Source organism: Choloepus didactylus, chromosome 10 (genome assembly GCF_015220235.1).
Source record: "Choloepus didactylus isolate mChoDid1 chromosome 10, mChoDid1.pri, whole genome shotgun sequence".
Classification (NCBI taxonomy): domain Eukaryota; kingdom Metazoa; phylum Chordata; class Mammalia; order Pilosa; family Megalonychidae; genus Choloepus; species Choloepus didactylus.
In genome coordinates this window covers 85015077-85029488 of record NC_051316.1, presented here as the reverse complement: position 1 = coordinate 85029488, position 14412 = coordinate 85015077, and the positions used below count along the sequence as shown (strand labels likewise).

The 14412-nt window shown below is 48.8% G+C and overlaps 2 protein-coding genes across 3 annotated transcripts; both read left to right on the top strand.

Moving 5' to 3' along the window:
* Nucleotides 1–246: 246 nt before the first annotated feature.
* FAM221B (family with sequence similarity 221 member B) lies at nt 247–8607 on the top strand. 2 transcript variants are annotated; one of them, XM_037798136.1, is made up of 7 exons: nt 247–452; nt 1937–3068; nt 3198–3341; nt 7378–7488; nt 7713–7910; nt 8094–8213; nt 8390–8607. In XM_037798136.1, exons 2-7 carry the CDS (start codon nt 1937–1939, stop codon nt 8545–8547), a joined length of 1863 nt encoding a protein of 620 aa, XP_037654064.1. In that variant the 5' UTR covers nt 247–452; the 3' UTR covers nt 8548–8607. The 2 variants fall into 2 exon arrangements, with proteins under 2 accessions (XP_037654064.1, XP_037654063.1); XM_037798135.1 differs by having other exon boundaries at nt 8366–8607.
* A 3348-nt stretch (nt 8608–11955) lies between these two features.
* HINT2 (histidine triad nucleotide binding protein 2) lies at nt 11956–14326 on the top strand. Its single transcript, XM_037851334.1, has 5 exons — nt 11956–12171; nt 13460–13600; nt 13737–13841; nt 13944–14016; nt 14135–14326. Exons 1-5 carry the CDS (start codon nt 12091–12093, stop codon nt 14224–14226), a joined length of 492 nt encoding a protein of 163 aa, XP_037707262.1. The 5' UTR covers nt 11956–12090; the 3' UTR covers nt 14227–14326.
* The last annotated feature ends 86 nt before the right edge of the window (nt 14327–14412 follow it).

Below are 14412 nucleotides of genomic sequence, written 5' to 3'. Positions count from 1 at the left end.
GTCCGCATTTTCAGAAGTGAACTCTATGGGCTCGTCTCCTCCGAGTCCAATGCACTCTCCTCAGGAGACCTCTCCCACTGAGGAGATGACCAGACTGCTGTAGACATGGAGACCACTGGGCGTTCTGGTTGCCCTGGTGACGGATCCTCCTCTCCCGGCATGGATTCCAGAGGCTTCAGTAAAGCACACACACACCACCACCGCCCCCCCCACCTGCCCTAGACCCCCTTTTCCCTCCCCTTCCCCACCCTTCCCCAGATCAGACCTTTCCCACCCTTCCCCAGATCAAACCAGAGCTCCTAGGTATCCTCCCCAAATCCTAGACTGCAGGCAAGGCCTCTCACCACTCGGCACCTGCAGCGGGAGCTGATTCACAACCAAGAGCCTTCCCTCTTCGGGACCAACACTTCCTCCTTCCCGAGAACTTGTAGCATCCAAACCAAAGCCCAGAGGTACGTCGTTTCTCCATAAGCCCCTCCCCCAAGCCCGCATCCCATTCCCCTCCTAACACCTTCTCTCCCTCCCCCACTCCTCAATCCAACTTCCTCACAGTCTCTATTTCCCATCCTTATCCTCCCCTTCCACTACGTTTCTCTGTCCAGTTCCCTCCTCTGTTGTCTTTCCCCCTCCTCTCCACCTGGTTCTCCACCCTCAGGCTCCTTTTTCCTCCTGCTGAAGCTTTGGTCATCTTCCTCCCTGTCATCCTACCTCTCTCCCCTACTCCCCTTCGCAAACTTGCCCTTCGGGAAGGCTCTGGTGCATTTAAAAAGTGATATATCTAGTATCTCTGGAGCATGGGGGAAAGTAGGGAGCAGGGAGTGTGATAACAGGAATCCTTGGGCAGTGTTGTAAATGATGACAGGCATGAATGTCATGCCAAGAAATTTGGACTCAATCCTTTAGGCTAAGTCACTGAATTTTTGTATGCAGAGGAATGCCAGGGTTGAGTTTGCATTTTTGAAAGATTTCAGTTGGATCATTAAAGAGAACTAACCTCTTTTGGACATCCTTCCAGGATAACCCCAGCACATTCCTATTGTCATTGTTGGTTAACCTCTCTTTCCAGACTCTTTCACCTGAGTCCAGTGCCTAGCACAATGCCTGAATAAAAGTGTAAGATTAGGCTCTTCATGAAAGTGTAAATTACAGAAACTAGTGAAAGAATGGATTAATGGATTAATATGCTGAGGAAAGGGAGAGAGCAAAGTTATGACACAATCCAGGCAGAAGATGATGGGGACTTGAACAAAACTGGAGGGAAGAGAGAGGAGAGAATGGATTTGGGGGATATTTATAAGATAAGAAATACAATTCTTGGTTCCTATCCAATTAGAAATATCCCACAGGCAGTTGGGATATAAATGTGAAATAAGGGAAACTAAAGAGGTCCGGGCCGGAAGGATGGATTTAGGAGTCATCAGTATACAGATGGAGGTAGTTAAAACCTTGATCATGAATGATATCATCAGGAAGTTTGTGTGTGGTCCCCAAGACAAAACCAGACTGTGACAGGGCCCTACCTCAGGCATCATGACATCCTCCCACACTCTCTGGAACCAACCTCCTTGTAGCTCTTCCCCACTTTGTCCTAGTAGTCCAAGTCCCTGGAGTTCCACAGCCTAGGATACTGCTCTTGGACTAGCACAGTTGCTGTGTTCAGATTCCATACTAGGGCATGGTCCTCTGCTACCATCTACTGATGGGACTCTGACTGCTGCAGTCTTTCAATCTTTAAATTCCAGCATGCCGCATGGGGTCTAGGCACATGGGTGAACCTCCCGACATCACACCCTGAGGACCAGAGCTCATCTTGTATCTCAGGCCTACTGAGCACCTTATCCAAATTCCACAACCCTGTGTGAACCCCATGCTCTGCCCTGACTTGCAGACCCTCCAATCCTAACCTAATAAAGTTTGTACCCTATTCTACCACTAGATGGAAGCAGACAAGGTCACAGAGGAGACTTATGCCACCATGGATGCCGAGAAGCACCCCTCTTCAAAGGACCCCTCTGCTGAGGACTTAAAGGAGCCCCCTGTGTCTGAAATCCCGTTGGAGCCTTCCGTCTCTGAAACCCCTTTAGAGACCCACACCTCTGAGTCCCCTTTAGAGCCTCCCATCTCTGAGAACCGTTTAGAACACTCCATCTCTGAGGCCCCTTTAGAGACCCACACCTCTGAGTCCCCTTTGGAGCCTCTCATCTATGAAACCCATTTAGAACACTCCATCTCTGAGGCCCCTTTAGAGACCCACACCTCTGAGTCCCCTTTGGAGCCTCCCATCTCTCAGACCCGTTTAGAACACTCCATCTCTCAGACCCCTTTAGAGACCCACACCTCTGAGTCCCCTTTGGAGCCTCCCATCTCTCAGACCCGTTTAGAACACTCCTTTCCTCAGACCCCTTTAGAGACCCACACTTCTGAGTCCCCTTTGGAGCCTCCCATCTCTGAGACCCGTTTAGAACACTCCTTTTCTCAGACGCCTTTAGAGACCCACACCTCTGAGTCCCCTTTGGAGTCTCCCATCTCTGAGACCCATTTAGAACACTCCATCTCTCAGACCCCTTTAGAACCCCTTACAGCTGAATCTCCTTTGGTACCCTCCAGTTCTGAGACCACTTTAAAGACTCATGCCTCTGAGTCCCCTTTGGAGCCTTCCATTTCTGAGACTCCTTTAGAACATTCCATCCATGAGACCCCTTTGGAGGCCCCCATTTCTGAGGCCCCTGTGGAGACTCATATCTCTAAGTCCCCAGAGAAATACCTTACTTTTAGTTCCTCACCAGCAGAAGACATCTCTGTGTCTTCCTCTGATGACCTCTCCTCTGAGTCTTCCTACAACACACCCCTTCAAACAAGGAGATTCACTCTGGAGGACTTTGAATATGACATCCTTCAAAAGAACTCCCTTTCAGGCCTTTCGACCCAGGTTCTCACGGACACATCTGCAAATCAGAGGGAAGAGGCAGAAGAGGACGAGGAGGGGGCAAACGCCAGTGGCAGCACCGTTCACACATCCCAACCTGGACAGCAGCTGGGCAAGAAGAAGGGGAAGAGAGCAGATAGCCGTAATTGCACCTGCCTTTGACCTGCCCTTGACCTGCCCCAGAAGAAGGGGATTGGGTTACTCTTTGACATGGCCCCTTCTCTTAGGGCCTTCTCACTTCTCTCTGTTTACTCAACCCCTTCCTACCCAGGTTACACGGTCCGCCCAGTGGCCCCTACTAAGCAGACAGAGCTGGTGGCAGTAGCTAAGACAATGCACAGAGAGCAGTTTAGTCCTCGGGTGAATCATCTTTTCCAATGGGAGAAGGATGCAGCCCTAAATGCCATCCAGACAGGTGAGCCCAGGCAGTCTTGCAGAAGCCTGGGGCAGGCCCATGGGCATCCCCCAACCCAATAGGATCTGGGGACCTGCCCATTCAATGGATAACTGCCCCTTCTGGAAACATGCCACCTGCCCAGAATTGGGAGGGGACCATGCAGGTAGGCCAAGAACTGCATTGTAGATACAGACAGAAAGCAGGGATATTCCTATAAAGCCATGATAGAGAGATGGCTGAACCCAAAGGTGTTAAATACAGAAAGGCCCCTGGCCAGTCCCAGCTATAGGAACCCAATAGCCATACCAAACAGATCCTGAGGTCGAGATGGCTCAGTACTTTAGACAGTCTCCAAGGAACTTGTTGCTCTGGCATGGCCAAAGGCCTTGGTCCCCTTGGTGGAACACCATTAAAAGGTGATTAGCCCTGCATGCCAAGCCCATGGTCAACCTGGGTATTCAACAGCTTTCAGTTGCATCAGAAAGAAGCCATGTCTTCTAGCCCTGTTAATTCTCAGCCCAGAACCAGTACTTCTGACAGTCCTATTTGTAGCATGCTCTGCATACGTAAGCCTATTTGTAAAGAGTGTGCAAACATGAACTATATAAACACATGCCATCCTGTGTGTGAGCATGTGTACCAGTGTTACCAAACTCCATACCTATAGGGATTACCTTCAGTAAGAGGACCACCCTGACCTGTTACGAGGATTCTGGGGTTTCTAATCTGAATTCATTGGATATCATTCCATTTATTTTGGTCTTTCATACTTCCTTTCCCCATATGATAGGAATAGAGCTATGTTTAAACTAGTTAGGCTTGAGATAAAAAGACAACTGGACAATGTAGGTAATTTGTTTATCCTTATCTGTCCTCCATAAAATTGACTTTCCCCATTCCCATGCAGGGACATTCCATCATCCATATCTGGACAAGAAAGTGATAGTAATCTCATTTGTTTCTCAGTCTTAATTCAGACATTGAGATGGCTTTATTTGCGTGTTTTAACATCTTCTGTCACTCTTACTTATTCTTGCAAATGCAGGAGCTGCTCAGTCCCCTCATTCTCTCAGAACCTCCTATCTACTCCCCACTCTTGAAGGCCACTGCGTTCCTTCTTCTGAATGAGGGTCTTTGTTTTTCTGTTTAAACAGGCAGTTTTATGCAGAAATTCAAGTGTTGTTCAAACCTGAACAAAGATATCTGGGGTCCTCTTCTAATACTAGGGGTCTTAAAACTCAGAACTGAGTCAGGACTCCTTAACAAAATGTGTAATGTGTAGAGAAATATCAATGTAACATAAGCTTTCCTTTTATTCAATCAACAAGCATTTATTGAGCACCACCTATGTGCCAGGCATTGAACTAGCTGTGTGAGGGAGGGAGGGGGTTTCAAAGACCAAAAAATCTCTTAAATAATTTAGACTCTAATAAGACACACCTATAAGTTAAAGGACAATTCTAGTTCATTCTAATTGTTAGGATAAAGCTCAACCCAGTGTCCTGCACAAGCAGAGAAAAGGGTCACCCAATATCAGGAGCTCAGGGAGTAAGCCTTGGAAGAGATGATTTCTCAGATGAAAGTTGTAAGACGAAGAAGGAGAAGGGGCTAGGTGAAGAATGGAGAAGGTGAGAAATGACAGGGCATGAATTCACAGTATGAATTCAGAGTATGAATCTAAGCAATGCAGCATGCCTGATGCAGAGAGTGTTGGGGCAAGTAGCCCAGCTCAGCCCTGGAAGGGCAGAATTGTGCAGGCATTGGGGTGCCAAGCTAAGAGTTGGAATTATACCTTGAGGGCAACTGAGAGTTACTAAGAGGTTTTACACAGGAACAACATGAACAGATTCGTGTTTGAAGGCTCACTCTACAGGAGGATAGACAGTAGGATAATCCAGGAAAGAAGTAGATGGGTAGAGACAGAGAGAAGTGGACAGTCTCAAGAAATACTAAGAAGATAAAACTGACTATTGGATGTGTAGGACAAGAGAGGGGGAAATGCATACAATGGAACCTAGATTTTTGGCTTGAGTAACTGATTAGATGGGGGTGCCATTAACTGAATGTCTAAAGTAGGGTAGATGCTGATTGATAAGTATTTGTTGGGTAAACAAAGAACAAGGGCCAGGGTTGGAGGGAACTGTTGGACATAACACACTTAAGTGGAACATGTTTGTGGGAGAATCTAGTAGACAGCTGGCTGTATGAGTCTGAGGCTCAGGAGAGAGGTTTGGCCTGGAGACTTCTTTCATGTAAATTGTTGTATGGAGACATTCCAAGCCCAAAGAGATGTTATCAGTGCTAATATGGTTATGCAATATGGAGTTGGACTCTGCTGTGCAGACTCCAAATGGCATCCCAGATAATGTCTCCTTCCCCTCCTAGTCCATGTCCACCCATAACAGGCCATGCTTCCTATGCATCTATAGACACTGATCCTTGTTCACCTCTGCACTTCACCCACACATCCAATGTGTTCTACTACTTTGGACAGAGTTCAGAGTTCCTCTAGTGGAATCCTAGTCCCCACCCACCCCCATTGTGACTCTGTCTATATCCTGCCTACCCAATCAAGTCTCCCTGGATGTCACAGGGCACTGATGCTATGGGCTTTCTCTGTAATTCAGAGGCAGGAAAGCCAAAAGCCACATCTAGCTGGGCTTTTGATCCTGAGAGACCATGGGTAAGATAAGAAAACCTATTCTGACAATCAGGCACAGAATTATGGATTGTGGCCCTGACCAGAGTCAAAAACTAGAGGATACCAAGTCTCTTTTGTCTTCCTATGGAATATCAGGATTCTGCCTCCAAAGATCCCTGGAATACTGGGCTCTCTTCTCTCCTGAAAGAACTGCCTCTGCTTATTGACTGAATCATCAGGCAGTCTATATTCTCTGAGCCCCTATTTTGTGCCAGGCTCTGTGCTAGAACTAGAAATACAGATGAAAAGACAGACCCTTCCCTTGAGGAACTCAAGGTCTAATGGGAATACAAGTGAACCGTCCATTGTAATGCATTGTACTGTGATAGGAATAGCACAAGGAGCTAAAAAAGGGGGGGGGGGGCAAGAGAATGGACCCTTAGACAGGGAAGTTAGGGGCAACCTTCTGGTGGAGGTGACATTTCAGTTGAGCCTACTGAGTAGGAATAAGAATCTAGAGCTAACAGTCCCACTCCATGGGGACTCATACAATTACTGGCTAGAAGTTGGGGTACTCTGAGCTCTCATGGAGGACAGGAAAATCTGAGTGGGAAGTACTGTCTAGTTCTATGTAGCACCACTCTTGCCTCGTGGTGTGATTGGCCATGAAACCAGGTGGTTTCAGATCAATTTTGGCCTCATGAGCTTATCTAGTTTGGTCTTCACCACCCTTGACTTCTGACCTTACCCCTTTCTCCTGACCCTTGGAGAACCACAGGCAGCCCTTCTCAGGTTCATGAAAGGCATTAGTTCAATAATACCAATAAAACAGAAGGGAAATATGAAGGTGCCAACCTGCAAAAGTGAGAAGAAGCCCTCCTCCTACCTCCTGGCACCAGGGCTGCCTAACTTCCTCCTCCTCTTCAGTCCCTTCAGTAGTTGTGGTCCTTAGGAGCCAATCCCCATCATCTACTCTACACTCAGCCAATCATCTCCCCTTTTCCTCACCTTAGACATTTCAATGAAACAAAGCTGGGCTCTGATGTGGGTAGGAGAGAATATGAGACCCCACACAGTCACACAGAACTCGGGTGAGATTCGTGTTCATCTTCAAACAAAATTTAATTTATAATCTTCTTGCTCAGAAACTGAAGACTCTCTTAAGTCATCTCTGAAAGGCTGACAGAGATAGAGTAGATCCCAGGGTGGGAAGGAAAATAAAGACATTTGGGGCAATGAAAAACCTTGAGGGAAAAAAATCTAAGGGGATAGAGGTTGAGGACTTGTCAGGGAGATGAGTAAATCTGGGGGGAATGATAAGGCCCTTCAGAAGATAGAAAAGAACACCTCAGAGGAGGTTAAGATAGTTTTCCTTCCTACTTTTCCTTATCACCCAACCCCTCCACACTCCAGGTCTCCACATTGGCTGGCGCTGCCCCCATTACCTGTGGGACTGTTTCCGTATTGGGGATGAATCCAAGTGCTTTTGTGGACACTTGCTGAGGGAGCACCAGATCATCTCAGGTAAGGAAGAACTGACCAGCCCCTGTCAGGTGTGGAGGGATAACTGTACTCTTCCATATCTTGGGATGATGAGAGGTGGTGGGGAGGGAGGGTGGGGGACAGAGAGAGAGAGAGAGAGAGAGAGAGAGAGAGAGAGAGAGAGAGAGAGAGAGAGAGCTGGTGTGGAGGAAGAGATTGTCATAAGAAGGCTGGTTCAATCCTACCACCCATCTGCATTCCCACAGACATATCCGTACCCTGCTGTATGGGCCAGTGTCGCTGCCTCATGTTCTGCTTTATCCCATCACGCCCAGAGGAGGTGGGTGAGTTCTGGCTCAAGCGACGGGCCACCTTTGATCCCCAGGCCTGGAGGGCCCAATGCCGCTGCCAACATAGACATGAAGACCACATAGCCACCGGGTCCCACCCCTGCAGGCACCATGGTATCTTCTAGGGCAAGGGGCATTTGGGGGGTGGGGTGGGCATGGGTGATACGAATGCAAATGGTTTAGAGGTGAGGATGGGGAGCTGGTAGGAGAGACTTGGGCTTGTGGTTGGTGGGGAAGGGATGAGAACACAGTCAACCGATGGGGATACCCCAATTTCCTATATTTTTCTTGTTCCAGGCTGTTGCTGCAGCTGCTTTGAGTCTAATTTCCTCTGTGTGGCCTGTGACCCACGCTGGGAGGAACACGAGACTTTCTTCGAGACCGAGGAGACACGGCGACGAGGAGGGAGGCCTTATGGTGAGGGAGCAACTTGGGGCAGGGGTCATTCTAGGGTCTGTAGTCAGAAGGCCAGGCAGGAAGGTGCTCCTATCTTCAGCAGTCCCTCCAGGACCACCTCACCCCCCCACCCCACCCCAGTACTCCATACCTGCACTGGTTTCCACCCCCAGGAGCAGACTATGTGCCTTTTGCAGAGATGTCTGCCCTCGGACAAGCCATCCTCAGCAACTCTGACATCAAGGCCCTAGAGAACCAAAGGCCCTCTGGCGGTCCCAGCTCCTTACCTGGGCCCCCTGGACTCCCTGGCCCATACAGCCTCCAGCCTGGCCCCACATCTGACCCCCATATCTGACCCTTTCACCTCTACTCTTCCCTCCTCCAGGGTCATACACTGTCAACACCTGGCGCAAGCCTTTGTGAGTCTGGCCTAGGTCAGCAATAAAGGGGAAGCCACTGGAATTTGACCTCGTTCTATATGGGACTGTTAGATCCCAGCCAAGGGATAGACAACCTGGGACCGCGGGGTCAGCAACTATTGGGGGCGGGAGAATGCACCAGACAGAATAGAGGCTGGATTTAGCCATCTGCCTCTGGCATGCCCACATTCAAGCTGCTGGCTCTAACATCAGAAGGAAAAGAATGGTTTCAAGAAAGCAAAGGAGGGGAGGGAGATTCACGCATAGAGTGGTCAGTAATGTCGGGTGCAGCTGGGGGCTCCGGTAAGAAAAAGACTGAAAATCATTGGGTTTTGCAATTAGAAGGTCTTTGGGACTTCAGAGATGCAGTGTCAGTGGTACCATGGAGATAGAAACCAAACACCAGTGAGTGTGAAGGAGCCTCTTCAAGAAGCTTGGATGAAAAGATCAGAAGAAAAGTCAGGTAGTATCCAGAGGGAGGTGTAGAATCAAGCATTTTTATAGGAAGGAAAAAACTTTATAGAATGAGAGGAAGGGGGCAGTAGAGAAAAAGACCTTGAAGGATGCAGAAGAGAGAGGAGAGATGTCTGATGGAATGAGATCCCAGAGATGGAGAGAGGAGATGAGATCAAGGCAGAGGTGAAGAGATTCCCTCTGGACAGGAGAAACACAGCTTCCTAAGGCCAAGAGGAAGAAAGGATGGGAGCCTCAGGGAGCTTCAGGGAACAGGATCTTGTGGAAGTTTCCCTCTGATTGCTTTTCTATCCCCTGTGAAGTAGGAGACAAGGTTAGTTGCTGGTGGGGGAGGAGAGGGATGAGTGGAATATAGGAGGCAGGAAGAGTGAGGCGAAGATTTGGGAAGGCTAATGTGAGAAAACCTGATGGGGTGGTTGAAGATTCAGCTAGGGCTGGAATCAGGAACCTAGTCAGAGGAGCAGAGAACCAAAATATTTAGATTAATGAGCTGTGGTGGGATGGTGTCAAGGAGGATGATAGGGAAAATAAGGCAAAAGAACAGGGCCTGAGAATGTGGAGGGAGCTGACCATGCAGAAAGGGAAGGAAAGTGAAATCAGGAAACAAATGACAGATTGAAAAAAAGGAAGTCAGTAGCAGATGTAGTGGGAGAAATGGAAGTATAGGAGACAGTGATCAGAGCCTGCAGAGCGTGGCAGCTTTCAAATGAAGGGAGCTGTAGGTGATGACAAGGGCTTAGAGAATAGAAGACCATGGGCCAGAATCAGAGCACGTGCAGGAGTGACCAGGAGATCCATAGATAACTCTTACGAAGAGTAAGAGATTCTGACACTCCTGGGCTCTGTGACCCTAGGAAAGTCTCTTGCTTCTCTAGGCTTGGTCTCTGGATCGGTAAAACAAAATAACATTCACTGTGTTGCCTGCTCTCTATGAGAACACAAAAAAATAACCAGTTTCAACATGCTCTGTAGTTACCTACTACTCCCCGCTGTTTTCCTTCCTCTTCCTAGATCCCAACTCCTCTTATCTCCTGCTCTTCTTTACAGCAGCTCTAGGGGCTCCTACTGTCCTGGAGACACCATAGAGAACTGTGACCTCTGGGGCACAGACAAGAGGCTGATCTACATTTCCTCACATTTAGGGAGGCCATTTATTCTTCCAAGGGAAGAAATGAAGCCTGTACTACTAGGCCCCCTGGGGGAAATCACAGGGTCAAAGGTTTGCACTTTGGAGAGGAAAGGACTTTCTATAATAATATAGCTATGTAAAAAGAGATTGTACTCTCTCCAGAAGTAAAGAGCTCCTCCTCATGGTTATATGTAATTAGCACCATATAAACATTCAAATTCAACTAATAATAGGATGATAAACTTTGATAAACTCATTCAAGGAAAAATTATGCAGCCATCACAAACTATATTTAAATATACTATTCAATAATATAGAAAACTGGTAAGTGTTAGACTAAGAAAATAAATATAATATGCAACACATCTGATCATATGTATTGTATATTATGAAAGGAAATGCAGGGAAAACAAATATTGAGCAACTACTGAGCACCTACATGTGCTATGTGCTAAAACACCTAAAGATACAGTGATGGCTTATCCTATCTTTTTATTTTTATTTTTTTAATCTTCATTTTATTGAGATATATTCACATACCACGCAGTCATACAAAACAAATCGTACTTTCGATTGTTTACAGTACCATTACATAGTTGTACATTCATCACCTAAATCAATCCCCAACACCTTCATATCCTATCTTTTTAACGTCATACTAAAACTTCTGTGGTGTCTAAGTCTATTAGCATTTTTGACACGATGTTTCTTATGTCAAAAATACATATTCCAGGAGAGCGAAATATGCTTCTGACCTAACCATGACGCATTTCCCTCGTCGTTTGAATCCGATTCACTGATTAGGCAGACACCGAGCTAACCGTGTCACGTACCTTTTCCGGTTAGGAAAGAACATTGCATATACTCCTTTGCTTATTGGTAGTGCTGGAAGGATAGGACATACTCCTCCCCCGTAAAACATGCAAAAGCTGCTCTGAAAAACCGTAGAATCCTTAATCTGTGGAGTGAATGTGTTAACAAGAACATTACGGCGGATTTCCCATTAGAGAATAAGTTAAAATGCCCGAAGTGCTCAAGAAGCTGAAATTCCCCTTTGTGGAAAACGCTCGTATTTGACTAATACGGTTCAGGACAGCGACTCCACCAGTTGTGGGGGGGAGGGGCGAAGGAGCCGGTTCCAGTTCACCTCTAGCCCCGCGCATCCTGCGTCCAGCACCCGCCCTCTTTCTTCCGCGACTCCACGGCATTAGACGTCAGGAGTTAGCGGTGGTTCCCCGGAGCCAATAAGCGCCGAGTGCCCTCAGAACCCCGCCCTCCTCCTCCTGGCCAATGCGGTGAAAGGGTCTATAAAAAATTTTGGAGCCTTGTGCTGCAGGTGACCGAGCCCCGCCTCCCTCCCCCCCCCCCCGCGGTGGGGTGTGCGAGTCGCAAACCAAAGCGGTGCCAAAGTTATGTATCAGATCCAATTGGGAGAAAATCCCACCTCTAAATCTCCTAATCCTTCCAATGTAGTGAAAAATCATAGCGAAACTAGTTAGGGGATTCAATGGAAAAAGAACCTTCTCCACCAGAAGACGAAGCCAGTGGTGTAAGAAAAAAATCACTCCTGAGTTGGCGGAGGCCAATAGGATGAAAAGAACCCGCCTCTAAAGTGGCGGCCGGGCCAGCGTGGTGAATAGTGCCACCCTCTAAGCTTAAAACACATGCCGAGCCCACCCTGGGCGGCACGTGGCGCCTGGAAGCGCCACCCAATGGGATGGCGGGGCTGGCTCCTGCCGCTGGCGGAACCAATGGCCGCTCCTCATCCGCTCCCCTGACGGTCCCAGTCAGGCCGTGGCGTCGAGAGCTCCACCTCCGACCGGCCGCGGAGCCTAAGTGCGGGCCTGCGTGAAAAGTGCCTGCGGCTGAGGGGAAGATGGCGGCGGCCGTGGCGTTGGTGGCTGGGTTGCGCTTGGCGCGCAGGGCCGTGGCTGCCGCGGGGTCGCGGGGGGTGCAGGTGAGAAGTGGCCGCGGGGAGGGTGTCCCGCGGGCTCTGGCGCTCTCCGTGACCCGGGTCCGCGATCCTCCCCGGCTCCCGAAGGTGCGCGCAGCCTTGTGGCCTCGCGGGGTCGGAGCCTGAGCTCTCTATCGTGGCCGCTGCCTCTGCGGAGGCTCCGGCTCTAGGCTGTGAGCTGAGGTAGCCACGGCAGCCTCCGCGAAAGTCTCGCTGCGGGAGAAGCGAACAGAACCTGACTGACATCCTGCGCAGACCCGGGCGCCGAGGTCGAGGCAGGTTCACTGCAGCGACGCGGCGTCCTCTCCCTGCCTGGAGCCCAGTTTAACAGGCGCTAGCTCCGGGCAACCTCCTCAGTGTCCCCTGCAGGAAATGAGCTTTCACTTCTCGGAGCCAGTCTTTTACCCCACTCTGGCTCCTAGCCTTCTAATAAGCACTTAGAGTTAACCTCTCATCCTCCCCCTTTCCAGATCGACTCAGGGGGGTCAAAGAAGTTTTAATTCATCCCATTCCTTCACCACTCCCAAGACGACGCATTGGCTTCATCAAGCCTCCGAGTCCCTGGACAACTGGAACTTCCTTTACCCCACAATCCTTTGGGGATGAGGGAGTCCAGTTCACTTAACTGAACTTTTCCTTCCACTGACTCGGGGACTGGATTTGCAGTCCACTTTAAGAGGGCAGGTGTGACACGCAGACGAGGGATAACTTTGTGTCAAGCAAGGCAGTTGCATTAAAACCTGAATAAAACAAGTGACAAGGTTTAAAAATCAGAAAAACAAGGAGAGAAATGGAGGGAACTTGTTAATAAGATGAGAGTAAATGAAAAACACTCCAAGTAGTCTTAAGAGATGGTGAAGAAGAAAAAAAAGTGAGAGAGAGAGATGCAAACCACTCCTTTATTTTACATTTGAAGCCCAGAGACAGGAAGGGGTTTATCAGAGGTAATTCAAGGGTAAAATAGGAAATAGGACTAAGTCTCTAAGCTCTCATTCTGGATCCTTTCTGTTGAACAGTGCTAGATACCCTAGACAGGAGCAGGAATCAATTGTTTTGCTGAATCCTCAGTTGTAATATTGCCTGTTTCCTAACCAAGCCCAAACCATCTGGCCCTACCCTCTGCTGCTACTGCTCTAAAATTCAGGACCTTCTCCCTTGGGTGGGAATCACTAATAGGTTCTTAGAAGGATGAGGTTAATGACTATCAGAATCCAGCTTCTGCCATCCCTGACTGAGTACATAAGAGAATAGTACCAACTCCCTTCCTTTGGTCTGTCTGACCCACCTTCAGGTCCGAGGAGCTGCTGGTGTGACTAATGGGAATGAAGTGGCCAAGGCCCAGCAGGCAGCTCCTGGGGAAGCAGCCCCAACCATCTTCTCCCGGATCCTGGACCGAAGTCTCCCAGCTGACATTCTATATGAGGACCAGCAGGTGGGGTGCCCTTGGGCTCCAGCCTCCCCCAGGAATTTCATAGGCAACCCCTCAAAGTTACCATCATGCCGTTGGAAGTAATGCAGTGGCCTCTGGCTTGTCACTGCCTATGATATGTCCTTGTTCCTATCCCCAGTGTCTTGTGTTCCGTGATGTGGCCCCTCAGGCTCCTGTGCACTTCCTGGTCATTCCTAAGAAGCCCATTCCTCGAATTAGCCAGGCTGAAGAGGAGGACAAGCAGGTGGGAAGAAGAGGGCCTGAGTTTGTGGGGAGAGAGGCACTGGACTCAGCTAGAGGTTTTGCTCCCTGTGAATTATGTCACCTGCTTCCCTTCTCCCTGTAGCTTCTAGGACACCTACTCCTTGTGGCCAAGAAGACAGCAAAAGCTGAGGGCCTGGGAGATGGATACCGACTTGGTGAGTGATTTTTGACCCTTGAGATCTTCACATATGTGTTGAACCTACCCCTTAATATGATCTTCAGTCTTTTGCCTTTTCCATGATCTTGATCCCCTAACTCTAAGCTCCATTTCAGTGATCAACGATGGGAAGCTGGGCGCACAATCTGTGTATCACCTGCACATTCACATACTTGGGGGCCGACAGCTCGGGTGGCCTCCAGGTTGAACTAACCAACTCACCAAGAACCCCAGGCCTGGATGCTTGGATGGGGAGGAGGAAAAGGGACCCTGTGTTGCTAATAAACATGCTCTCATCCAACTTTGAATCCCTGTCTTGAATATATAAAGATAATACCACAAAGAGGAAAGAAAACCAATTCAGGGCTATGATCCCCCTTGAGTGAGAGACACT

Excerpts from the sequence above, each read along its gene's own strand:
- FAM221B (XM_037798135.1), top strand. The coding sequence starts at position 1,937 with ATGGAAGCAGACAAGGTCACAGAGGAGACTTATGCCACCATGGATGCC. Across the intron at positions 7,489-7,712 it reads GGAGCACCAGATCATCTCAG|ACATATCCGTACCCTGCTGT; the intron begins GTAAGGAAGAAC and ends GCATTCCCACAG. Across the intron at positions 8,214-8,365 it reads ACGAGGAGGGAGGCCTTATG|GAGCAGACTATGTGCCTTTT; the intron begins GTGAGGGAGCAA and ends TTCCACCCCCAG.
- HINT2 (XM_037851334.1), top strand. The coding sequence starts at position 12,091 with ATGGCGGCGGCCGTGGCGTTGGTGGCTGGGTTGCGCTTGGCGCGCAGG. Across the intron at positions 12,172-13,459 it reads CGGGGTCGCGGGGGGTGCAG|GTCCGAGGAGCTGCTGGTGT; the intron begins GTGAGAAGTGGC and ends ACCCACCTTCAG. Across the intron at positions 13,842-13,943 it reads CTGAAGAGGAGGACAAGCAG|CTTCTAGGACACCTACTCCT; the intron begins GTGGGAAGAAGA and ends TTCTCCCTGTAG.